This window comes from Pyrus communis, chromosome 13 (genome assembly GCF_963583255.1).
Source record: "Pyrus communis chromosome 13, drPyrComm1.1, whole genome shotgun sequence".
NCBI classification, from domain to species: domain Eukaryota; kingdom Viridiplantae; phylum Streptophyta; class Magnoliopsida; order Rosales; family Rosaceae; genus Pyrus; species Pyrus communis.
The window spans coordinates 21,708,968-21,735,283 of record NC_084815.1 but is presented as its reverse complement, the minus strand read 5'-3'; the positions used below and the strand labels follow the sequence as shown (position 1 = coordinate 21,735,283).

Below are 26,316 nucleotides of genomic sequence, written 5' to 3'. Positions count from 1 at the left end.
TCCCAGAAAATGATATTTTCAGATATGCGCCAAATTTTTGCTTTGGTTTCAAGGCTGGGCTCAATTTTTAGTCCATCGGTTTTAAGGCCCAATTTCTTTTTTCTCCAAGCGGACTCAACATTACTGCCAATTGATGAGTGTTCGTGCCCAATTCGAATCTGCCCTTTACCTCAGAAATATTTTTGCTCAACATCTTTAAGACCATCTTCAACCGAACGAGGGTTAGAGGGTTCGTTTTAGCCATCTGGCCTTCCAAGATATTAATATTTTAATTAACAATATATGATCATATTTGCCTCCCTCTTCAATCAAGGACTATAAGGCTCATTTTAGTTCTGTCACAAAAATCCGTCTCCAACCGAGGGTCATAGGGCCAAACATAATTTATTATTTAAGTTTAATGTTGTTACATATTGTTTAATGTTGTTTTATGTTACTTAATTTAATTTAATGTTATATAATGGCTTAGGAAGTTATAGGGAAAAAAAAAGAATTAAATAAAAAAATTTAAAAATTTGTAAAAAATAAAAATTAAAAAGGCCTACCATTCTTGTCGGCTATAATCGACAAGAATAAGTACAATGTTGTCAGATATAACTGACATGAATAATGAAAATTCTGGCCAGCCCAAGGCTAGCTGGCTGGCTGAGTTGGGCCAACCGATTGGCCTTTTGGCCTTTTTTGTCTAGTGGGGCCCTTTGGCCTAGCCCTTGATTGGAGACGGCTTCGGGCTATTTTCGGCCCTCTGGCCATCTAGACCCTTCGGTTGGAGATAGTCTAAGTAATGGTGATGTTCATCATTTAATTTTATCATTGTTAGATGAGTTTATATTTCCATATTTGTGTAGTGGATAGACACATATCTCAAAAGTTAAACTCATCTAACAGTGATAAATATGGTGGCGAACATTATCACCACTTAAGACTGGTGAGCGAAATACACCCCATTTACCTCTTAATTAGAATAGTTCAATAATATATATGCAAAACACAAGCTCTATTGTCACGGATGAATATTTGGCTCCTTAAGAGCAGTTACATCGGGGAACAAATAGGCCAACACCTAGCCAAATTATTGGCTCGGCACCCAGCCAGTCCACTCTAACCCAACAAATAGGCTGGCACCCAGTCCAAGCTAGTCTCCAGGGCATCCCAAAATTGACAGAGCCATGGACCGGCCCGTATGACGTCAGCAAGCTGAAATCAAAATATTAATGAGTCCCAAATCAACTTGGTTCGAAATGAGATCACAATGTTCTTCATCATCTTCTTCCTTTTCCACTGCACGGCTCTCACCCTTCTCTTTAGTTCCTCGTCGTGGGACCCACAGTCACAAGTCCCGGATCCCGTCACTCTGCTCTCTCTGCTTCTCGCTGGGGATCATTTGGGCGATAAGGTATAAAAGCAACACGAAGGGGCACCTGGAGAAGTTGTTGGAGAAAGAAAATGAGGATAAGAACTTACTAGAAAAGTGCATTAAGGAGCTGAAGAAGAAGGGGTTGGAGTTCGATTTGTTGAAAGAGGTCGACGCGCTGAGGAGGGCCAAGAGTTTGAGAGTCGAAGCAAAGGTGGTGAGGAAGTGGAATGCAAGGGATTTTGTGACTCTGTTTTTCTTCATTGTGTCTTGCTTTGTGATCATTGTCACCAGAGTTTGCTTGCTCGTCAGAAAGAGAGCAAAACAGTTGTAGCCATGGAAAGTAGATGAGAAAGCAAAACAGTTGCTCAATGTTTGCTTGCTTCCTCGTAGAAATTAAAAATAAAATTATTATTTTTATTATTTTATAATAAAAAATAATAATATTTTAATAAAATTGATTAGGCTATTTTTTAGGGGCAGAGATGTATTTAGCCTATTACTGTTTATTAGGGTCTATCACTGTTCATTGAGTGGATTAAATGGGCTGGGTACTGGCGCATTTTTTTACAAGTGGAATTGCTTTAAGGTCATTCCCAACCGAATGATCCATAGGGCCAAAGGGCCGAAAAACGTCTGAAAACCATCTCCAACCGAAGGCTAGGCCAGAGGGTTCGTGGGCCCCACGGAATCTGAAATGGCCAAAAGGCCAAACGACTGGCCACTTTCAGCCAGCCTGCTGGCTAGCCTAATTTCAATTTTTTTTTTTTTCCCATTAGCCTAGCCCTTTATTTTATTTTTTTTGTTCTTTTCCATTGCCCAGCCCACTTTAGGGTTTAGGGCTTAGGATTTTTTTATATGTCCCATCCCACTTTTTGTTTATATGCCCAACAGTTTTTTTTTATTTCTAATTTTTTCCTACATACTATCTTACCTCATTTTATTTCAATTTTTCACATTCCATACTATAGCTCTTTGGTCCTCGATTAGAGACGGTTTTTTGTGACAGGGCTAAAACGAGCCCTATGACCCTTTGGCCTCGGTTGGAGATGATAAGGAATATGATCATGCATTGTTCATTAAAATATTTATTTCTTGGAGGGCTAGATGGCTAAAACGAGCCATTTGACCAGCCTTCGGTTGGAGATGGTATAAGATTAAGGAGTTTTTTCTTAAAATATTTTGTGACCGAATTGCGGAATTTCATGTTTATAAAAGGAATCGTTTATATTATAAATCATTCTGCAATATCCGTATTTAGAAAACTCAATTGGAAATAAGGTCATTTAGTCAATTAATTGTAACAAATAGATAAACGGTTTGTAATATTTTCGTCGTGTCCGACTATTTATTTTTATGCAGTTAGATATTGAAACGATCTCATACTTTATTGTTTACGAGCCAACAATCTAGTAATTCTTTTAAGACTTTTTTCGCCAAAATGGTTCCTGAAATTGGCATAACTTTTCAATTTGGTCCCTGATATTTGAATTCAATAAAAGTGGTTCCTGAGTTTATCCACCATCAATCATTTTGGTCATTCCATAAAAATTTTATTGAATAAGGACCAAAATAAAAATACTCTCAATTTAATAAACAATTGGCCAAAATGATTTGATAAAAATTGAGGGTGTTTTGGGCATTTTATTTTTATTTCATTTAGATTTTTCATAGAATTATCAAAATGATTAATGATGAATAAACTCAATGACCACTTCTATTAATTTCAAATCTCAAGTAACAAAGTTAGCAGTTATGTCAATATTAAAATCTATTTTTATTGGTCATGTATTCAATATCGCTTGATAGCTTCTGCACTGTATTGTTTCAATATGAATTATATGATGAAAATTTCAAATTAAATAGTAGGTCAGGCAAGGGAACACAACTACTGTTTTGGCTCTTATTTTGGGGTTTTTTTTTTTCTTGTAATTTTATTTTATATATTTTCTGGACCACGTGATGAGAACTATCCTCTTATTTATATTTTAATTTCGTGCACCAAATATTCCGTTGGACCGACCAATTAATAGAGGTAAGTGAGATGTAAGTTACGTATTTTTTTTATTGGTGTCACATTTGCACATCAAATTTGGGCTAGTGTTACCTATATCAAATTTGCACATTAAATTTGTGCACTAAATGAAATATATTCTACACTATATATGTTCTAATTACAATAATCAAAGGGTGGTGCTACACACACAAAATTCATGCACTAAATTTGTGCACCAAATGATGTAACACATTCTACACCGTATAATTTTTCATTTGGTTGGTATCACATTATTAGTTGCACAAATTTGGTGTGCCTAGCATTATTCTTGATCAAATTTTGATTTGAATTAAAGTACAAATTTGATTAGCGGCACATTATTTGATGCACGAATTTGGTGTACTTAGCATTTTTGGGTAGATTCACTTCTTTTTACTATCTAGTATGGTAGGATGAGAGATTTTTCAATGAGGCTGTTACACCACGTATAGCAATAAAAATGAAGTGACTTAATTTGTTTTTTTCACTTATATTATGACACATGGTATATGGGCTCCTATTATGAATTCATGAAAATATGTTTTCTAGGGAGTTACTTGGATGGAAAGTGACGTCCCATTCTTATCAAATATTGTACATGTAAATTACATATTAATTGAATAATCTTGGATTATTGGATTGCAAATGTACATGATTTACCGTCACGTACATTCTCAATAATTTACGTTGGCCTTATTCAATTCAAGCAGCCTCAGCCCTTTGGTTGAAAAGGCATTGTGGTTAGGTTTATGTTTTTCTTGATTCAGTGTAACTTTTTTTTTTTTCGTTATTAATGAAATTCCTCTCATACCATCGAAGTTTTCATTGAATGTCAATAATTTGCAGCATCTTTTGTCTATGTTACTTGTTTAAATACAACATTCACACTTCGCGCAAAGTACTGGACTCTGGGGACCCTATTCCTTCTCTTGTTTGTGACAGAGTGTACTTTATAGAAGTTTTGGACGCATCTGAGTTGAGTATGCTTGCATTCAAAAATGGAGGCTGCTTTGGTGAAGGGATAACGTGTTTTTCATCAGTGAGCATCCGAACCACCTCCGCCATAGATGGTCTCACTGCAAGAGAAGCTTGTGTGCACATAAGCCCGATCTGAAGTACATCGGATGCCTCTCTCTCGGGGAATCCACCTTTCAAGGTCGAATCAACAGTTTCGGTGATATTTTTTTCCTTGTAATGCTTCCAAACCTAATGTCATAAGGAAAAAAATAAGATGTTACTTACGTGTTGAGAAATATGCATACTGGAATTCGTCGTTGGAGACTTTGCTTATAAAATCGATGGCAATCATGTCGTTTGATTGAGCATATCACTACATGTACCAAAGTGTAACAAATAAGGGAGATGAGTCTTACAGAGTAGAGAACCGAACTTGAACCCTCTACGAAAACGCGGTTCTTCTTGCCGCATACTATCTCAAGAACCATCACACCGAAGGCATAAACATCAGCTTTATCTGTTAGTTGTCCTCGAACAAGATATTCAGGAGCCATATATCCCCTGCAACAACAAAAATTAAACTACTTCGTAAGTTCTGTATGTAAAACATATGCATAAAAATCAGAAGGGGAACAAAATTACTGGTATCGATTTCTTAAAATCTTACAGTGTCCCCGCGATTCCTGTGCTAAGATGAGATTTATCTGGACCAACGCATCGGGCAAGTCCAAAATCAGCAATCTTCGGAATAAGATTCTCATCAAGGAGAATGTTGCTGGCTTTTATGTCTCTGTGAATAATTTTTACTCCACAACCTTCATGAAGATACACAAGTCCCTCAGCAATTCCGCAGATGATATCGAATCTTTGTTGCCAACTTAGAATTTGCCTTGTGTCGTTACCTGCACGAAATAAGTAAACTGGTATTAATGTTATGTATATACACAATGAAGTGATGAATTAAGATGATAACTAGCTAGGTTGGAGTACTCACCAAAAAGGACTTGATCAAGGCTTTTGTTGGCTACATATTCATACACCAAAAGACTTTCTGGACCTTCAATGCTGCAACCCAGAAGCCTAACAAGGTTCTTGTGATGGATTCCACTGATGAGATTCACCTCATTGAAGAATTCGTCCACCCATTGGCGCGTATTGAAGTACAATCTTTTAACTGCAACAGTTCTACCATCTGGAAGAACTCCCTTAAATACGGAACCAGCTCCTCCTTGGCCTAATTTCCTCGAGGCATCAAAGAAATCGGTGGCCCTTTCAAGCATTTCGTACTTGAAGTTCAAATTGTTCTTGTGTATAGAGATGGAAATCCCAATTGGATTATTGTACACTAACAGAAAAAACTTAAGGATCCAATGAGAACATGTAGAACAAGAATTAACTAAAAATAAGAGGTTGAATTAGGACTGTAAGTTCAAGGTGTTTACCTTCAGTTCTCTTATAAAATCTCTTGTACGCCATGAAAACTCCAAAGAGAGCAAGCAAAGAACTCGCCATGGCAATTAGAATGGTAGCTACAGTTTGCCTCACTTTTATAGAAAAAAAAAAAGGAACTACTAAGATATTGAAGAAGAATCATTGATCCAAAGCCCATGTAACTTACAAATTTTAAAAAGATATCTTATTTAGACATATCCCAAGTGTAATGATATTTAGACACTATTCGTGACAACATTACCAACACACTCTCTAATGTAAATGAGTTTCACATAGAATGGTTAGGTCCACCTATGCTAGAAAGAATTGCTAATGGTGTTAAGATTTTGTGTCTAAATAGCATTATTGAAATTGAAAAGAGAAAGAAATATTGAAATTAGGCTCACCAGAGTCATTTGAACCATCTTCAATTCCAAAGAAGTTCTCATTTGAATACCTCAAAAAACACCCTGCAAACATAGCCCTGCCTTCAACTCCAGGCACACATCCGACGAGGCTAGCCCCGGCTTCTTCCAAGCACTCTCTGCACCCGCTTGCATTGATTGTCTTCCAGCACTGAGCCAATGCATACACACTCTCCATTCCTCTCTTCCCAAATACACCAAAGCCTCCATGACTTACAGCCAATTCTGTCACATTTCGAATCACACCCTCCACCTTTCTAGCAAACTCCTTTGTTCTGGACTTCGAAGCATCCATTCGCGAGCTACCACAGTTAACATTCTTGTACTCGTCATCAACTGCTTGGTGAGAAAACTCATGATCATCATAACCAAGAAAGCAACCGTCAAGATATATACGAGCCGAGGTGGAGGGAAGGCAGAGGGGGAGCTTTGTTCTAGACACTGCAAAGCAAGCGGAGCATTCGGTTGGTGAGAGATCATCATAGCATTGAGCAAGGGCATACACTTCTGGTGCTGGTGAGGTAATAATGTATTCTCCCCAGCCTTTTGCATTGACATTGTTGGAGATGAAGTTCATTACGTTTACGAAGTTTGGAATGAAGTTGCCGCTGGAGTTATGCTTGCCATGTCCACAGAATCGACCTGCCTCGGAGATTCGAGGGTGTGAGACGGAGGGAGAGAAGAAGAATGCGGAGAATATGAGGAATAGGCAAATGAGGTTTTGAGGAATTGGGATTGGTAATTGCATCTCCTTCAAATGGTCAATGGGTTACTCTTTCTCCAGAAAAATAGTTATGCAAGAGAGAGGGGTTGGTGCGGCCTCAGCGTCCATGTTTATCGTTTTCCATGCATGGAAGATTCAGTTGGAAGCCAAAGGCCAAGAACGAGCCGCCTAAGTGCACCATTATTGACACTTTAAGGGCCCAGAAGGCAGAAGCTTTGAACCTACTTGCTTAAACCCTACGTCGATATATATTCTAAGTTTCTAATTGAGTATTTAAAAACTAGCTCTTATATATTAATCAATGGTCATGGTGGAATTTACGAATGAGTACTAAGAGGTGCGCGGTATAACATTGAAAATGTTGCTCTTTATTTTGGTGTGTCTGCCTAATTAAGACAATTCTCATATTGAGTAAGACTACATGAAGTCGATGATTGTTCATCAGTTATATTCATCTCTACTACAAAACCAGCCACAAGAGTTTCTTCTCATCCACCTCCTCCTGAATTAAAAGATTACAAATTAATATACACAAAATCGTGATTCTTTGAACATTTGATATAATCGATTATGAATTAGAAATTTTTGTTTTTTAATATATAGTTAAATATTTAATCTACAACTAAAGTCATTTTGGTATAACGTAATACTCAACTGGAAGTAAAGATGAAATTTCAGCATGCTTCCAGCATCAAAGTTAGAAGTTTGATGAACCAAATGTTACCATGCTGCTAAACATATTGATTTTTTGGTTCTTTATTTTCAGTACAAATGTCCGGCATGGTGAGCGAGAGAAAAAAAGGACGACTGCTTAAAAGAAAACAACATCAGTAACTCTTAGATAGTTTTTTTTTTGGTCAAAAGCAACTCTGTTAGATACAATAATTAAAATTTTCAGGCGTAAAGGGTAATTAATAATTATAAGTGCTATTTCAATATGAGATGCTGATAAAATTCCCATTATCATATTTATAAGCCATCACAAGAATATGTACGAAATTAAAACCTGTTTTTTCTGCTACGTTCTTTTAATGTTCCTGGGAGTAACTTGCAACCAGTAGTTTCCTTTTCTTTTTTATTTCTTATCCTACTCAGACTTGTGGTAAACGTGCAAATAGGTCTCTAAAAAATAATATACAGTAAGACGTTTATATAGTCGTAGTTTTGGGACTAAACCGATTTTATATTTCTAGAAAGGTTATGACTTAATAAAGGTGTACTTAAAGAATATTACTTTTTGACTCAGTTATCCTTATTGAAAGTTGTATGGATACAAATAACTGCATTATTAGTAGTGGAGCATGAAAATTTTTAAGTTGCATTAGTGGAATACACCTAATATTTAAAAGCTAGTGCATGCATGTATGTAGTGCTCACTTTGATGCTTTCGCTTGCTAAGTAAATTTTATATAACATTGTTCATAGTGGTGAGGTATTACGTACTTGCAAACTCAAAGACGTAACATCAACAAGAAAAACTAAAGTATTGTCCCAAATAATTTTAGAGAAATAATTTAGTTCATCTTAGCTTGTATTGTGACATTTGAATATTATTTGTACTTATTGATAGTTATTATTACGTAGAGAAGAATTTCCTTAAGACGAACCTCGTAAAATTATAACTTATTATAATATGGAATTTATTCTATATACAACTCCAAGTTGGGACTAGAATATTTACTGTGTATATATATGTGTGTGTTTATCTGCAAGTGGTTTCTTGCCTTTTCTGTTTCTCAGATTCTTCCTTATATAATACCATTAAACAATTTTATTGGACAATAATTCCATTAAACATAATACGAAAATACAGCCATGCAAACATAGATGTCTTTGTTTTCTTTGTTTTTTACTAAGCAGGAGAGAACCACTAGGTAGCATAATGTAAGGGTTGAGTACGGTTTGGGTTAGTTCGAACTTGGGTCTAACCGCACATTGTGGTTTTGTCTGAATTTCATACCAAAACTGAAACCCAATGGCTTAATACCGACATATATCGGTTCACTAATGCTTTGGTTAGGTTTAGTTAGGTTTGTGGTATAACGTGCACCTATTACCAAAATAAAATCTCAGAGCAAAGCCGAAATAAGTATTAGAAAAAAATAATTATTAACATATCAATTTATAAGAAAATTCATCGTCAAACCATCAACCTTAATACTTAAATTTGCAATCTTATAACTACAGAATACTTAATTTGTTGATGCGCAGTCACAAAAAAAACAAGTAAATTCTGTCACAATTTTACAAAATCCATATTCTTAGGGTTTTTGTTGACAATATACCCAATCTTTGTCTTTAGGGTTTTGTCTGTCAATTGTGGATGCACAATTTTTGCTCATGGCAGGGAAAAAAAATAAGATCACCCCCAATTGGACTGCTAGCTTTTATTTGTTTTTCTAGCCTATTTTCCTCTCCGGTAAGTCAGCCTTAGTAAAATCGAAATTAATGCTTGCCCACCCTTCGGTCTATATCTGTATGCTTAAGCCCAGATCCTGAGATAAAAGCTGATAGGGCCACTAAATGCTTTTAGCAATGAGAACTTAGCCCATCTTAATTAACTAATTTTCTCGCTGGTAGTAAATCTTAATTAGCACAAGTTTTCCTCAATAAGAGCTAATATTGCGAGATATTCTATAGTCAGTTTATTCACATCTCGTAACTATTCTGCAATACAAATCTGTCCTTACACGTACTAATAACAAAACAAACATTAGTAAAGGAGGATGTAACCAAAGCGATTAAGCATATTTGTTCCCAGCATTGGCTTAAGATGGACCGAGTTCATAATTAATCATGGTCCACAAAGACTGTCCATAACAGCATATTGCATGTTCTCTGATGGCTTCCAATGGCGCTTCCTTTGATTTATAAACCAATTGTTTATTTGTTTCTGATCCAGTCGAGTCACTTGGGCAAGACTAATTTTATCAGCTTCCTGCACAATACCAAAAACAAGAAATTTCAAAGGAAAAAAAAAGAAGTATAAAATGCAAGTGATTTCCACACTCCATTTTCTCCTCTGCATACTTTGTTTATTTCTAACTTTCAGATTGAATAAGCCCAAAGGGATCAATGGACAAAAGTATACATAGTTGTGCACAAAAAGAAGACGGGTATGTGAAACTTAAAAAATCAAGCTGTTATAATTTATAGTTACCGTTGGGTAAGGCCATTTATCGTGAAGGTTCCACCAATCAAAGAGAATTTTCCTTGCTTCTCTCGGGAGCTTTCCATTCTTCTTCTTCTTGGTAAACTCACGTTTAAGAGTGCTTATATAGCCACTGTATCTACGCAACAGTTTATCCTTTAGCTCATGATCTTCATTTGTCCGCGGAGAGTCTTGTGCCTCTATCTCTCCTCCGCTCCAGTCTCCTTCGTCTGATGAACCAGCAGCATCGTCTGCAATGAAAGAATCCTGATTTGTACAATTGAACGGAAATCCAACATGCCAATTTTTAAATAACTTGTTCTGTTGTTTATAAGTAGCAGAAATGTGCTCATAAATTAACCACCTCCACAAATAAAGGTCACAAAAGAAGGAATACAAATCAACCCATAATATTGAATTGAAACTGCTTTAAGAAAACCCTACGGAATTGGTTCCACGCTCAAGTGCTTCAAAGTCTCATTCCTAACGTACTGTAAGATGTAATCACATAATTAATTAATTTCTACATTCTAATTGTCACCCAATGCGACAATGCAAAAATAAACTTGGCAAAACTAAGCAATTCTCTCTCAACTTAAATCTTCCAATTCCGGTTATGGATTTACTAAACGAGTCCTTTTATTTGTTAGGGTTTTTTTTTGTAAATCTTTTATTTGTTACGTTTAGACTTGAGACTTTGAGTCTCGACCATGTGAGCATGGAGAGATGGATCCCCATGATCCAAAATGGGCATAGAACAGGATTGTGGGACCAATGGATGGAGCAGTGGGCCAGCCGTGCACATCAGCCATTGAACCATCCATCCATTGATCATCTACGAGAGATCCTGCATGCACACATGGAGAGCAGGATTTCGTGTTTCCAGGGATGTGATGCATCATAAAGCCATGATGCTATACGGATGGCGGGGTCGGGTAACATCAACTGACAGCCTGAAAACAAAAGTTTTGAGTTTAAAAAGAAAACCAAAAAGAAATGCTGAAGAAGTTCGTTCTGTCGTATCGTAAGGATGAGTGGGCTCATCGATCGATCTGTTCTTTCAGTCTGCGAGGTAAGGTTACCCATATGGCACGCACTCCACGGATTATCTTCTACACTCAACTCCAAAGAACTCTCATTGCCTGACGGCCTGCCTGCAGCCTGCAACACTCTCAAATCTCCATCAGTTCAGTTCACTCTCAAATCTCCCGTGCCAACTTTTTTTCAATTTCTTGCAGTTCCGAGAAAGGTTGCAGAAAGCATCTAAACCTTTGTGCTTTCCCTTTTTCCTTTTTTCTAGTAGTCCTATGGAAATTGATGTGCAACCCAATTCCATATGACCAAAATAAAAAATGTCAATCTATCTAAACAGCACAAACAAAACCCTTTTTTCAATCTAATAATCTAATAAAATAACATGGTAACACATTATATAAGTGATTTGTTTCTAAAAACAATATCTAAAATGGTAAATATAAAAAAGAAAATATAATTTTTCGCACACATTTTACGACTTTTGATATACCTGTTTATTTCAGTTACTTGGTTACCACTTCTGACACGCCCCACTTTGAACCCAAACTAGCAGCACAACAGTGCCACGCCCCAGTGAATAAATAAAGTTACAACGTATAGAGCCGACACCTAAATGTAATGTTATAATTAAGACAAATATAGCAGCAAAGCTTTTGAAATTAATCAAAATCAAACCTCAATTGCAAAAAATGAGTTTGAAATTCGTCATTTATTAATTAGGATAGTAAAAACTTGTAAGAATTATGGACGCAGATGTGAGTATTACGTGAGTGCTACAGGACTGGTTTGGGTTTAGTGCCAGAAATATGGATGCAGAAAAAGCATTTAACACATATACCACCTAAAGGAAGAAAAAAAGCATCGGATGCACCAGTCTTGCTTCAAGTTTGAATGCTTAAAAGCTGAACCCTACCTGCAGCGGGAACTGCGGGGGTCCTTCTGTTCAACAAATCAACCACATTTAAACTTCTTCCCCCCTATCCAATCTATCGATTGACCTTACTCCCCTCTGGCTCTGCCCTCTATGCCCTTTGCTTTTCGTTGTCCCCTAATAATAATACACGGTTTCCAATGCCCTCACTAGCTAGCTAGTGGATGCACCGTGCACATTTACTACTGCACAGCATGCAATGAAATTTCAAATCACTCGTGCATGCACAGTGATTGAGCACATGTAGCAAAACCTAGCTGCATTCTTTACCTGACAAGATACATGTGAAATTTTGGACTTTCATTTCAATCCAGGGAAGATGACAAACATTGGAGCAGACCCAATCGAATGGTTAGTGCCGTATTAAGATCTTAAAATTGGAGTTTGGGCACTTTTGTTTGTGGCATGTATATATGTACTGTTTGTATTACAAATTTTACTTCGTTGATTTGCTTTAGAACAAAGAATGATAATGAATATGCAGACACAAGACTGTCACAGTTCAAACTTAAGTAGGCATAAACACAAAAGGTTTGGAAGAAAATTTTCCAACTGGCTAGGAAGTAGAACCTATAGATACATAGATACCCAATGATTAACACCAAAACCTGATGCCTATGTACCAATTTTCAATAAATAAAGTACTATGTTTAATCACTTACTATTTGCATGCAAGTCTAACATCAATATTTTAATTAATCTGACTACTGGAACTTTAGCTATCCCAAAATGAAATGGCAGTTAGGGCAAACCTGGTGTTATAGCTAGAGGTGACAATGAAGGAACATGGAATTTCAAAGACTAATTTTGCAAGATGCTCCAAAAAAATGAGGGTTTATTAATTAGCCGATAAGAGATACTCCCCCATCATACACGAAGTACTGCTAAAAATCATAACAAATAATACACAAACTGATCTTGTTAATTAGCCGATAAGAGCTACTCATAGCAAAAGGAGTTGCAAAAATTTGAAATTCTTTTATGTACTCACCCTTACTGAAAAAACAAAGGAATGACTAATGAGAGGATTGTTTTAGAGTGCTACTAACATTTCCATTTATAAATTATATAGACAAAACTTAGTAGATATGATTTAAGACTTTCAAATTTCAAACATTACCAGCTAGGAAACGTATAAACTACAAAAGAGAACACCCAAAACATACTTGGTCTAAAGCTTCAACAGCTCTTAACCATTAACATAATAACATGAATAGATAGCACATGCCAATTTCATTTTATCTTAAAGACACGTACATCGAAGGTATCCTTGTGATAGTATTTGAAAATTAAAAAAGAATCTTCTCAAGCATGTCATTGACAGAAAACCAACAGGATCCTCTTCGGATCCTTTTGGTAAGGATTCTAAAAATTCATGAATCGTATTCGTTCATCGTACATCGTGCGATCAGTTTTTGTCAAGCAGTTTATGTTTATTTTTAAAATATTTAAAATAATTTCTGACCGCACGATGAACGTTGAACAGACATGATTCATAGATCTCCAGAATCCTCACAAAAAGGATCCGGACTTGACAGAAAAGGACACCCTGCAAACACAATAAGTAAAAGAAGCTTTCGAACTCAGAAGCCGAGAGCCTTAAAGGTGATGAACTCTTTTGAATTTAATGTTAAATTATAGTTTCATTGCATGCCTAAACCAATTAAGTAGTAACAACCGGGTTTCCACACCAATGGTCCCAAACATAATCCATAAAATCCCATGAAAGAAACTTGCTTTTAAAGTGGTGCAAAAAAAAAAAGAAAAAAAAAAAGCTTATTGTCATACTATATCTGCAAACTTGTTGCCTTAAGCACAAAAGGTATTGCTAAACTAATGATTTCAATGAGAAAATCGATCTGTTGCCAGTACGAATCTCATGGATTAAGCCATTATACAAATATATGCACAACCTCAAAAGTTGGAGATAGAAGGTGAAGGAATACAAGGTAAGTCCCCAAGGCAGACAATATTTTGGTAATGTATATAAAACTGATGTTCATCACAGGATTCCATACTAAGAATCTCCTTGTCTTCATCATGTGGATGATTAGAAGAAAAGTAGTCTATTTCAGCTTGGATTATATTTTATACATTTGAAACCGCCACCAGTCATACCTGATAATTCTTTGAGGTGCTCTTCATTTGGATATATGTAAGAATTGATCAAGTACAATTACTTTACCAAGGCAAAGTTCTTAATTCCCTTAACATGACATGCACCAAAACTCCTGCTCTATTCATCTTATCCAATTAACTTGAAGATTTAAGTTAAGAAACCCGCAATCAATATTTTGACCATTCCAATAAATGAAAGTTTAGTATAAATGCAAAAGCCAAGAGCCACTCACACAAGGAAAATTAAGCAAATCCTACCGGACACATACATTAGATGTCGCCAATTAGATTATCCACTTTACCGAGTGAGCAAGGAACAAGCAGGCATTAGGTTATTTTCCCCCTCTAAACACTTCTTAGCATCCCTATAAGTTGGATTAAAAAAAATGACTTCACGGCCATACTAAAAAGTAAAAACATTGAAGGAAAAAGAATTGTGTAAATAACCTTTTTTTTACAGGTATACAGATAATAATACCCATATCTATATGCGCAGTTACGAACACAAGTGGTCTAATCACAGGCCAATACAAATTACCTATAAATAAAGCAAAACTACACATAAAAACAAGGTGGTCCTAAAAATATGCAAACTAACAAACAGAAATCAGTTTATGTAGATTATATCATGAAAAATTAATCTCAAAGTGTATATAACTGTGAGAAGATATATTTTCGCTCTTCCCAGATTTTTGAAGAGGTTAATTATTATGTCAAGATTATGAAAAAATAACTTCTACCAAACTCACGCGCAAAACATTATCTTATGAAAATACTTCTTTAACACACACCAACCTGCCACCTCTATTAAAAAGAGAGTTAAAAATGGGTCAGTATTTTTGCGTGTAAATAGCATTGCCCTAATAATTTAATATGTTCTTCTAATGTGCAACATCTACATAGGAAAGTTTCTCCCTTAATAGAGGCGCCGTAAGATGCCTCCTTCTACCCATCCACCCAAGTAAGATAGTTCAATCACTTAAAAAACATTATCTCATGAAAATACTTTTTAACATACTAAATTGCCACCACTATTAAAAAGTGTGCTAACGAGTGGGTCAGTTTTCTGTGTCTAAATAACATTGTCATATAAAAATACTTCTATATGTGCTCATGAGGTGATGTTTGGATAACAAATGGACGGGTAAAACAAAACTTATACAAAAATGTTACTCTAAAAATACTCAAACTTATATACATACATATAATATATATATATATATATATCAACATCTGCCTCAAATTAAAGCTCACATTTGATAGTCGCTCAATTAACTAGCCAGGGCCATAGGCAGCTAGACACGGAAATTAATATGTATCATATGCTATAATCTAGGGCAGTGCCACATAGAAAACTCGTCTACATCTGGGAAATCAAGTGTCACAAAATACCTTCAAAACACTGTTTCTGATCTATTTAGGGTCCCTTATATCTATTCTAGGGTTTCTTAATATCACAAGCTTAATTTGTAAACAAGTACAGTACTGCTCTCTTCCTTCTAAATGGATTAGAGTTAATTTGTGCCCTTTGTAATAAGGTGCACAGCACTAACATGCGCCTATAGCTAAATGTATCACATAAAGCAATACCTAGAGAAAACATAGATTTGGCTTAATTAAAAGAGAGAAAGTTGAAGGAGAGAGAGTACTGGTATTATTAGCGAGCGCGTTGAGCTGCGTCTCCATCTTGTTCAAGAAGGTAATTGCTTCATCGAATGGCCTAGTAAGATCCGATTTGTACTTGAACAATATATCGCAGTAACTTTCCTAAGAAATAAGAGAGAGAGAGAGAGAGAGAGAGAGAGAGAGAGAGGGAGAGAGAATTAGCTAGGCAAAACACAAAGGAAATTTCATCATACAGAGTTTGAATAGAGAGAGAGAGAGAGAAAGAGAGACCATGAAGAGATCGAGGTCAGGATCGGCAGTAGCCATGCAAGTTGAAGCGGTGGGTCTCCTGGAAATTAGATGATCACTTTGCGGCCGGATTTCGTCCAACACACTTGCTATTTCTGGCGGCGCCCCCACCTATACATTTGATATTGTAATTCAGCCAAATTAAACACCAACATAAACAATTAATTAATAAACTTAAGAGCATCCAAAAAAAAATTAAAGCCACTTAATTACTAACTACATGGTCACATACATATCAAATCTCCAAATTTGTTGAAGATAGAAACAGTTTGATTATCATTTGTTATCAGTTTTTATTTTTAATTTTCTTCTCAAAACTCAACTTATTTGCTAACCGTTTCTACCTAGACTAGCACATATAATATAACATCTTTCTTTCTTGGTATTCTTTTCGTTTCGTTTTGGACAATCAAAAGGATAGATATGTTAGGGTTTACTAACTATGTAGTAATAGTACTACACCTTTTGGCAATCGATGTAAGCTTGAAGAAGCTTAGGGTATAGAGGATGTGAAGCGATCATTTCATTCATTTGACAAGAAACCTCCTCTCCCCAACCTCCTTCCCCTCCTCCTCGTCTTTGAATCCCAGCAGCCACCACCGAAGCAGCGTCCGACACTCCGGACGACGACCCTGAAAACATCTGGTCCGGCCTCATCGTCCCGGGTATCCGCTGCTCCCCCAAAGCCGCCGCTAAAGGCTCAAAGCTGGCGCTCCTGCTCCTGTAGGTGCAGTAGTAGTCCAACTGATGATCAGGAACCGTCGTATTCGCCGAGAAAGGCATATCAGCCATTGACGAAGAGTAGTATAGATCAGAGCTGAAACCAGCTGAAGGCGTTGACGATGAGCCGGCGAGGCCGTACAGATCCTCCATCATTGGTGCGTTTCCAAGAGGAGATCAGGGTAATAAGCTATCTGCTTAGGGAAACTGGGAAAGACACAAGAAGAGAGCTTCCAGCTTTATAATTATAGGGATGAAAAGTGGAAGTGTGAGGCCAGAGAGAAGGCACAGTCATCATTAATTTAGGTTTAAAGTTAGTCACTAATCATAGGAAAATAACATACGGAGTTTGTACAAAGCGGTAGATTGTTTGTGGTAATTTTTTTTTTAACCGATCGGTTACCGTTTCAAATACTTTCCTTTTGGAGTGGGTTTTAAAAGTGTAAGCTTATATGTATATAAATTTTTTCTTTTACAACTGTATGTAGGATCGTGGATGCATCTACACACATATGATCAACTGGCATCCACATGTATTTATGTAAGAATTAATTAGTTGATTAGTCAGGTGATATTAAATTTAATAGTATTTTTGTTACTTAAAAGTTTTATGTTCCAATTTGGTGTGTAACAAGTTCGATATCAAATTATTCGTTGACTTTGTGTGTCTTATAGCGCGTTTGAAATCACTCGTAAAATAACTTAAAAGTCTTTTTGTTAAGTGTTTTTTAGTTCCAAAAAGCACTTGAAGTGCTTCCTACAAGAAGCACATAACTGGTGTTTCTTGCAAGAGGCACTTCAAGTGCATTTTCAGGATTCACTTACGTTTTTACTAAAGATTGATCCCAAAAATACTTTCACCAACAATGCTTTCAGTTATTTTAAAACGAATTCCAAATAAGTCTTTATTCAATCTCTTACCGTTTAATATAAATGTATCGTGTATTAAAATAATAATAAATTAATTTTGACAATACTAAATTAAGATTAATGCTAAGTAGATTAGATTTGTAAACTAAAATGAAGTGTCGCTAATAAGAAATAAGTATGTTAATCAATATTTAGGTAATAATTCAATCATCAACTTTCATATAAATTAATTTACAAAATTTAATTTACAAACTTAATTTCCCTAGCATTACCTTTATTTTAACAGTGAGTATTACTGTATGAAGTGCTTGTATGTTGGAAGTGTAAATATTTAGCGTACGAAAAAGGGAAACCGGAGCCGTGCCTGTTTACAACCTGATTTTGCTTCTTTTCACTCTTTTGATCATGACTATGATTTAACTTACCGAAAAATATTTCAGCACTTGGTCCATGCAATCGTACAGAGCGTCTCAGTCAAATTCAGTACTCTTAAAGGCCATAAATATTATTTCCCAATTTCTGAGTTTGTGTACGTTTATAATTCATAATTAGATTAGAGGAATTAAATTAAAGAGGAATTTAATTAAGAAGAAGTTGGATTGAGGATAAATCAGAGTTAGATTCATATGAAAGTTATTTACTAAATTGTCTAGAATCAGGTATGCATGATGCTAATTCTTAAAAGTTGTTTATCAAATACCCATGAACCAGAATTAAAGCTAGTATAATTACTAAACTACCTATGCTCTAAATAAGTTAATTAGTGTCAGGTAATAACTTTAATTTCCATAACAACATATGCTTATAAATTATAGAAACCTTCTACCTCTTCTTATAATGTAAACCATAAATTTTTTACCCCATTTCCACCTTTTAAAACCTTATTTTTTTTAATTTAAAAAAAACCTATTTTTTGCCCTTTTGCCATTTAGATATACAGTCTAATGGTATTCATCTTCACTTATAAGTGAGAGGTCTTAGGTTCGATTCTTGCCTCGTCAAAGGCAAGTTTGAACCACATTATTCCCAACTCATTGCCAGGCTAAGTCCACCCCCTCTCTCTTAGTGTAGATAATATCGTTTGTTAAAAAAAATTGACCTATTTTGTTGCAATCTAACTCTCTAATTAAGCGCTTGTCCAAACTGCTATAAATACACCTAGGCAAACTTTAATTTCCTTAACTATTTTTGTTTATGCCATCATCTCCAAACTGCTATAAATACACCCTAGGCATACTAGAATTTATAAAGTGATGTGATATCCATACACCCCATTTTACTTCTCACACACCTTTTAATTTTCGACCATTGGATCGGATGAATTGAAGAAGATCAACGGACAAAAATTATCAAAAGGTGTGTGAGAAGTAAAATGGAGTGTGTAGAGAACACCACCCCTTTATAAAATATGTGGGGTATAATGAGTAAAAATCATGCATTCCTGATTGCCCACAACTACTGGAAGTCAATTTCCACTTCCCAGCTCTCATCTAGGAATCCAATTCCTCCCAAAAGGAGGAGTTGAATCGCATTTTTATGTGGGCCCCACACAATCTTGATTCTTTCGTATCTTAGTAAACACAAGAATGATCCATAATCAGAATTGGATTTTCTCTTTTCATTTCGATTACGGATGCGTAAACACGCCACAAGAGTATGTCATGCACCAGTTTTACTATCTACAGTGTATCTCATAGGCTAATGTATTGTAGACTTTCAGTTTTTGTTATCTACAAAAACAACTTCACGCATAAGGAGAATGTGTTCTTTGTAAACAAATCAAAGTTTCTTATGTGTGCACAATCTTTTATTTTTTTGTTTTATGAAATCACTTGAGTATAGGTGTCAATGCCTAATTGTAGATAATGAGCAATAGTTGCTTAATGATAAGTAACCATGTAGTGTCCGAAGCTTTTGAGATTAACAATATACAAAATATAATTGACACATCCCGACTGAAATCAGGGCATGCTGGCCGTCACGTGAGAGTGACGTAACCATGTGCACAGTGCGGAAGTTAAGAATAATAATAATAAAAGTATGAATAAATAAAAACCAAACTACACACAGAGTAAGTAACATACATGTGCAATAGTAAGTGTGAAAAACAATATTCAGAGCATAGAAAACCTAGTGCAGTCCAGAGGAACAAACACTAACTAAAACACACCCAAAGGTGGTCCTACACTAGTGTTAATCTGTCAGATATGCCGAGAATTCCTCGTGAGCCACCAAAAGAGCAATCCAACTAGAACCTGGAGGGGCGCAAAACAGAAAGTGTGAGTGGGCAAAAACAAAGCTTTTCAAAAATCATTTCAATATCAAAAGTTCTAACCCCTCGCCGTAAAACCTGTATAGTTTCCCAGAAAATAGAATATACACATATATCGAAAACATGCTCAGAAATATGCCATGTCGAATGCCTCCACATAAAATGTAATTAAACCAGGTAATGCCAATCAATGCAAATAACGTGACCTATACGGCTGAATCTAGAGCTCAAATCCCTAATTCACTAACTATACTTGCACATGAGTCGAAACCACTTAAAGTGGTCTGTACGACAGGACTGGGTGTAAATAAATACGCTCAAGTGCTACGATCACGTGAAGACTGGGCGAATAATCGCGGGTCACCTATGAGTCAGAACCACCTATAGTGGTATGTACAACAAGACTGTGCGCTAACTTGGATCCAAGATGAGCGTGTGGTGCGGGATCTGAACATCACGTGAAGGACTGTGCCCTACTCTGGGCGGGAGCACTAACACCAGGGGTGCAGGTTATGAGCTCTCTAGGCATCTCACATAACTATTAATCACAATCATAAACCATAACTTACTTGGCACTTACTTGTGCGTCCGCAGCACCAAACATGCATATATGCAACTACTAATGCATAAATAAATAGGCAAATGCTAAGCATGGCATTTAAAACATATAAACATTCCATTTCATTTTATGGGAAAAACCACAAGTATATAAGTATATACGGAAAACCAAAAGCCCACTCACTGGTATGTAGAAGGGTCGTAACCCCCTTGTCTCGAGTGACTGTGCTTGTCCTTGGGATAGAACTCACCTATATGCGAAACAACTATAAAAACGTCAATTTAAAGCACATAACCAAAACTAGGTAATAACTTCTCATACAATGCTCAAATGGGGTGTATGGATACACCAACATGATATACTCAACCTCACGAACATCCCCATATTTTTAAACTAATTTCTTGACGTCTCACGCGCCGCCACGTGCCAGGCACGCTGACGGCGTCAGTTAACGCCGTCAGGAATATTCCGTTAAAACTAACAAATTCCGTTAAAGTTAACCTAACGCCGTTAGGAATATTTCGTCCAAACTGACGAAATATTCCGTCATCTTCTTCGGCATACCTCCGGTGCCGTCGCCGTCGTCGGAAAATCGAGAAATTTTCAAACCTTTGTTTCTCACTCGATTTTCAACCAAATTTCATGAAATTTGCACCAAAATGAAACTTACACAAGTAGAACAAAACCTTACCACTTTCAAGCCCTGAATTTCACGAAATCTCGCTGGAGAAACTTCGCAAAATCCGACCAAACCTGCAACTCACAATCCTGACGTCCAAATCCTTCCAACGAACCACCCCAAGCTTCCTAAGGACCTCACTAAGCTTCCTACAAGCTTCAAATTCCCTGAAACACAACATTTCATGTATGCATGAACAATGACCATAAACGGGGTTCCCTGGTTCGACGTGAAATCGAAGGATTTCCTACCTGAAATAGGTATGGTTGAACTCGTATGAACCTCACGAACACAAAGGTATAGTTCTCCACCTCGATCTACAACGTCTTCACAGGTTTTGATCTTGATCTGTACGAAGAAGAACAAGAGAAAGATAGAGAGAGACTCGGGACAGGGCAGAAGATGAGAATGAAAGTGTGGGTGTGTGTGTGTGGTCCAGATGCAGCCCACCAAATCCCCAAAACAACCACACAATGAAACATAACCACTAGGGGCAAAACCATCATTTCACACCTACGGTGCAAATAATCCAGGACGTGCTGTCACAATAATCATGATCAACTTGTTCTTGTGTATTATGTCGATTATTCCATAATAAAGTCAGTGGTGTTACATATACTTAAGTTCTAGTTGTACACATGACTTGTAATTAACATCAAATGATATTGAAACATGATACAAAATTATGATATTTTTCAGCACGTCTCTTTTTACTTCTCACACATTTCTCAACTTTCAGTTATCAAATCGAAAGAATTGAAGAAGATTATAGAACAAAAATTAATAAAGAATATGTAGGAAGTAAAAATGGATACGTAGATAGCACTACCCTATTTTTAACAGTACACGTTTTTAATTACAAGCCAGTATTGATCAAAGTGACAATTAAATTCCCTCACATTCTTCTCAAAACACAAACAAATATTAATATTACGAATCCATCTCTCGTTTTGCTCTCATTCATATTCTGAAAACAATAAAACCTTACTAAACTACCATTATTAAAGGATGAGTTCTAGGCTTCATCTTCTAAACATTCATAAATTATCATTAGTTGGTGATAAGGGTGGGCACGGGCCGGGGCGGGCCTAATTTTGGAGGAACCTGGCCCTACCTGTTTTAAAATGTAACAGGTCGGGTAGAAGGATTTTAGGTTTAGAAACCAGGCCTACAGGCCAGTTCGGGACGGGTCCACGGGTCAAGTTACCTTTTTTTTTTCTCTTTTTTTTTTTCCAGTTTTGGAATGACGCCGATGCAGAAGCAGAAGCAAAACCAGTTTAGAAACTCATTTGCACTACTTAGAACACAGAAAAACAAATCAATGTATATACTCCGCACATGTTAACGATTCTTCCATGCATGTCCCGAAATAAGCAAACCATGAAATCCTAGATCCCTAGTTTCTAACAGAACCCATTACTCTTACACACAAAACTACATCAAATCAATCTCACAAATAACATCAGTTGATGAATCAAAATAAATAAAAACCCACAAAATTTCTAAATCAGAACCCCACATAAATAAAAACCCTAAATTCTAGAAACCCTAATCTCCTAAATCAGAAACCCTAATTCATAAATTGCCTAGGGATGCCATGATGGAGAGTTAGGAGAGGATGACGCGATGGTGATTGTGCCTCTCCACCCGGTCCAACCCTTCGCACGCCACCACATTGCATATTTGTTTCCCCAAATAAACCTCCGACATAGTCGATTCAAACAGGGTCAAGTCGAGCTAGCAGCTTGTGCAACTCGAAGACCAAGTTTACCGCCACAGGTCTTGTAGAAGTGCATCTGTAGCATGTCGGAGAAAGAATGGTCGATCGGCACATGCCATGATTTGTAGAAATGCATATATAGCTGGACGGCTTCCGCGCATGCCATGATTTGGGAGCCTGGGCTTGAGATTGAGGTCTGAGATAGGAGCCTGGGCTGGAGATTAAGGTCTAAGACGAGAGAAGAAAGGAGATTCAAGGAGGAGAGTCAAAGTCGGGATAGAGAGAGGGGTGAGGTGAGGGGTGAGTTAAGTGGACCTGAGAGTAAGAGAGAGACTGTGATAGAGATTTAGACTTAGAGGTATCTTTGACAAAAAAAGATAGAGATTAAGGGGTAGGGAACGGTCCGGGCCGGGGGCCCGTTTTCTCCAATTTTTAGAATCGGCCCTCCCCGCCCCGTTTTGTATGTATAATTTTTGGACCCACTCATTTCCCACCCCAACCCACGGGTCCAAGACCCGTTTGCCTACCCCTAGTTGGTGATGCATGTGAATCTTTCAAAGGCATTAGTTGAAATAATTATTTTTAATATTTTGTTTGGAGAAATAATCAGTTTTTATCATGTCTGTCATTGTATTATCATTATGTAGTCGTGATGTCATTTATATATGATCAAAATTGTTGTCGTTACTAAAAATAATCATTTTTACAATTAAATATAAAAAAACTGACCATTTCGACTAATTGCTTATCTCTTTACAACGGCTAAAGTTGTGAGCGAATTACTGTTCCTAACATACATACTTATATATAAATACACACACACACACACACACACACATTCTGCCAATTATAATTGTTGTGTGAGACGATGAGTGTTGTTTGCTGTCCACGCGTATTAAGGGCGTTTATGCATGGATTGTTTGGTTCAAGTCCTCCAAAGGCCGAAGAATAAAATAAGCATATGATCTCACAAAGGATGTCGCCCACTACATACGCTTTGCTACCTACCATATATGACTGGTACGACTTTGTATTATATGACAGAGTATGACGAGAGAGAGAGAGTCAGTGGTTTATACTGTTGAGTGAATGAACTGATATACCAATGACAATGGCGATGCAGAGTAGCGTATCGGAATCGGATCCATATCTAACTAATCTCCTATATTTATACAATCCCATTTCATCACCATAATAAGCAGCATATATATTAATTAATCAAGGTGTTTGCTTTTCTAAGTTTACTTCCCTTAAAAAAAATAGATTGAGATTATATTAGGGGAACGAATGTCAAAACATAGATATAGTTGGTTTTCCTTAGTTGCCAAGATCCTCTTCCATTCTTTTTTTCTTTCTTCTTTGCTTCGTGTTATTTCAATAGCTACTAATAGTTATTGCACATGATTAGTTCATTTAGCGTTACCTAATGTTCTCTTGATTGAAGAGAATCAATTTTAAGCTTTCAACTTATACAAACAAAGGCATGACAAATAAATTATTGTTTTCGTTTTCAAGTTAGGCTGAACACAAACTGTAATAGATTGACACAAACATCTGCATTAAGCTAACAAACATCCAAACACAAATGTGACCCAAGAATGAACGAGTATATTTTACTAAATAATTTACTTACTTGAACATCATACATAAGAAACACTGAGTTTGATCAAGAACAAAAGAAAAACTCAAAGAAATTGTCCAAGTTATAATATCAACAGCTTAAACATATAATAGAATATAATAACTTAAATTATCAACAGATTACTAATGAATTTCGTTGGTTAACATGAACATGACTTATTTTAAAACGGGTCCATCCTAAAACAGTACAACCCGCACTATAGTTCATAATACAAAACTTTTTGTGCATGTTTGTGTCATGTTAACAAACCTTACATGATTTTATAGAAGTGAAAACGACATATGATCATGTTAAGTTCAATACTAACCTGTGCCTATTATGAGTGAGTTAAATAGACAGAAGAAACAAAACAAGCATATCATTGTCTGATTATACTAATTAGTAAACATTTCTCCATGTACGTCAGGTAATGCTGTATTGCCCTATCCATCTTATCGGGGCCCGAGCCGGTTTCGAGGGATTATCAGTATTTTTTAAGCAGCAAAAAGCATATTCAACTTCTCTTTAGCACGAAATTAAGGAAGCCTATTCTCGTACATCATACAAATGCAACAAAAGATTAACACGATGACTTTTCAAAATTATTAAAAATTGGTGGAGCCCGTGATATCACATTTTTTACATAAAATTTGATATACGTTTTGTGCAGCTCATTCCGTAATATATTTTAACAATTTGAATCGTCTAGCTTTTAGAACATTAATCATAGATCATTCTTGCAAACACTCAAAATCATTAAAACGTTCAATTGTAGTTAAGAAAATGGACGAATACGATTACCTTAAACCTTAAATTCAATGGTTATATGGTTTCAGATTTTGATAATTTTTGATAGACATGATTCTTTGAATGAATATCTAAAAAATAAACAATTTAGATCGTTAAAATACATTACGAAGTATATTTGTAAAAAAATAATGTCACGAATCTGTCTTCATTAAAAAAAATAATACATATATGTATATTATAAAGCTATGTAAATGATGATAAAGTAAAAGTGTAATTAAGTAGCACGGCCGAATTAGGGCAGCGAAACGTGACTAAAACCCCATCTATGGAATAAAACTGATTCGCCACAAGCTTATGTCTCCAAAAGCAATTCTCATGTGGGCACACTCCTAAGTTCCTGAACCATATTATACAACAGAATTAGTACATAATATATGTAATGACTTTGGCTTTGGATGTATCTGCAGTCCTCATCATTTTGTCACAGACTTCTCGAAATAATACTCACCTAATGATTTTAGAGCTGCCATGCATCTATTGGCTATTTTGATTACTAAATAAAGCAGGGGACGAAATGATATGCCTAGCCGCTGATCTTTATGCATTTCACATGCAATAAAAAGAAAAAAAAAAAAAAAAACCTTGAGATCGAGCAAGTATTTTTGCTTGATTACACTAATATGTGTGTATACACACACACACACACAAAAGATTTAGAACATCTCCATTAAGTGTTGAGAGAGAATATGATATGATCAAAAGTTTCTAGCCAGGTACCTGAATAAGATTTAGGAAGTACGTTTCAAATCACATTTAAGGTAATCATATAGATAAGAGAATTACATTGGATTATATACATAAATAAACTTTCAATCAAACAATGTGACCAAGAGTATTGATATGGAGAAGGACAATATAGTATTGTAATCCCAAAATGAATAAGTTCTTCAATCAATTCTATTTAAGTAGCCATGACATACTGCTATGTGTCACTCATGGTTTATGGAAAGCCTTGAAGATTAGCAATCACTAATCTTTAACAAAGAGAGA

At 36.1% G+C, this 26,316-nt stretch overlaps 2 protein-coding genes across 2 annotated transcripts; both read right to left on the bottom strand.

The window, feature by feature from the left end:
• Nucleotides 1-4,271: 4,271 nt before the first annotated feature.
• LOC137711958 (cysteine-rich receptor-like protein kinase 1) lies at nt 4,272-6,950 on the bottom strand. The gene is made up of 6 exons (XM_068451108.1): nt 6,185-6,950; nt 5,789-5,890; nt 5,341-5,691; nt 5,014-5,248; nt 4,763-4,907; nt 4,272-4,595 (listed from the first exon to the last, which is right to left on the bottom strand). Exons 1-6 carry the CDS (start codon nt 6,948-6,950, stop codon nt 4,272-4,274), a joined length of 1,923 nt encoding a protein of 640 aa, XP_068307209.1.
• Nucleotides 6,951-9,553: 2,603 nt separating this feature from the next.
• LOC137713256 (homeobox protein knotted-1-like 6) lies at nt 9,554-17,069 on the bottom strand. Its single transcript, XM_068452548.1, has 5 exons — nt 16,538-17,069; nt 16,058-16,186; nt 15,811-15,928; nt 10,087-10,328; nt 9,554-9,864 (listed from the first exon to the last, which is right to left on the bottom strand). The coding sequence occupies exons 1-5, from the start codon at nt 16,949-16,951 to the stop codon at nt 9,721-9,723; spliced, it is 1,047 nt and encodes a 348-aa protein (XP_068308649.1). The 5' UTR covers nt 16,952-17,069; the 3' UTR covers nt 9,554-9,720.
• Between the last annotated feature and the right edge of the window lie 9,247 nt (nt 17,070-26,316).

Coding starts and splice junctions, on each gene's coding strand:
- LOC137711958 (XM_068451108.1), bottom strand. CDS start 6,950: ATGCAATTACCAATCCCAATTCCTCAAAACCTCATTTGCCTATTCCTC. Junction 5,692..5,788: donor ATTTTATAAGAGAACTGAAG/GTAAACACCTTG, acceptor TTTTTCTGTTAG/TGTACAATAATCCAATTGGG. Junction 4,908..5,013: donor ACAGGAATCGCGGGGACACT/GTAAGATTTTAA, acceptor TTGTTGTTGCAG/GGGATATATGGCTCCTGAAT.
- LOC137713256 (XM_068452548.1), bottom strand. CDS start 16,951: ATGATGGAGGATCTGTACGGCCTCGCCGGCTCATCGTCAACGCCTTCA. Junction 10,329..15,810: donor CGCGCTCGCTAATAATACCA/GTACTCTCTCTC, acceptor CTTTCATTGCAG/ACGATGCTGCTGGTTCATCA. Junction 9,865..10,086: donor ATAAATGGCCTTACCCAACG/GTAACTATAAAT, acceptor GGTATTGTGCAG/GAAGCTGATAAAATTAGTCT.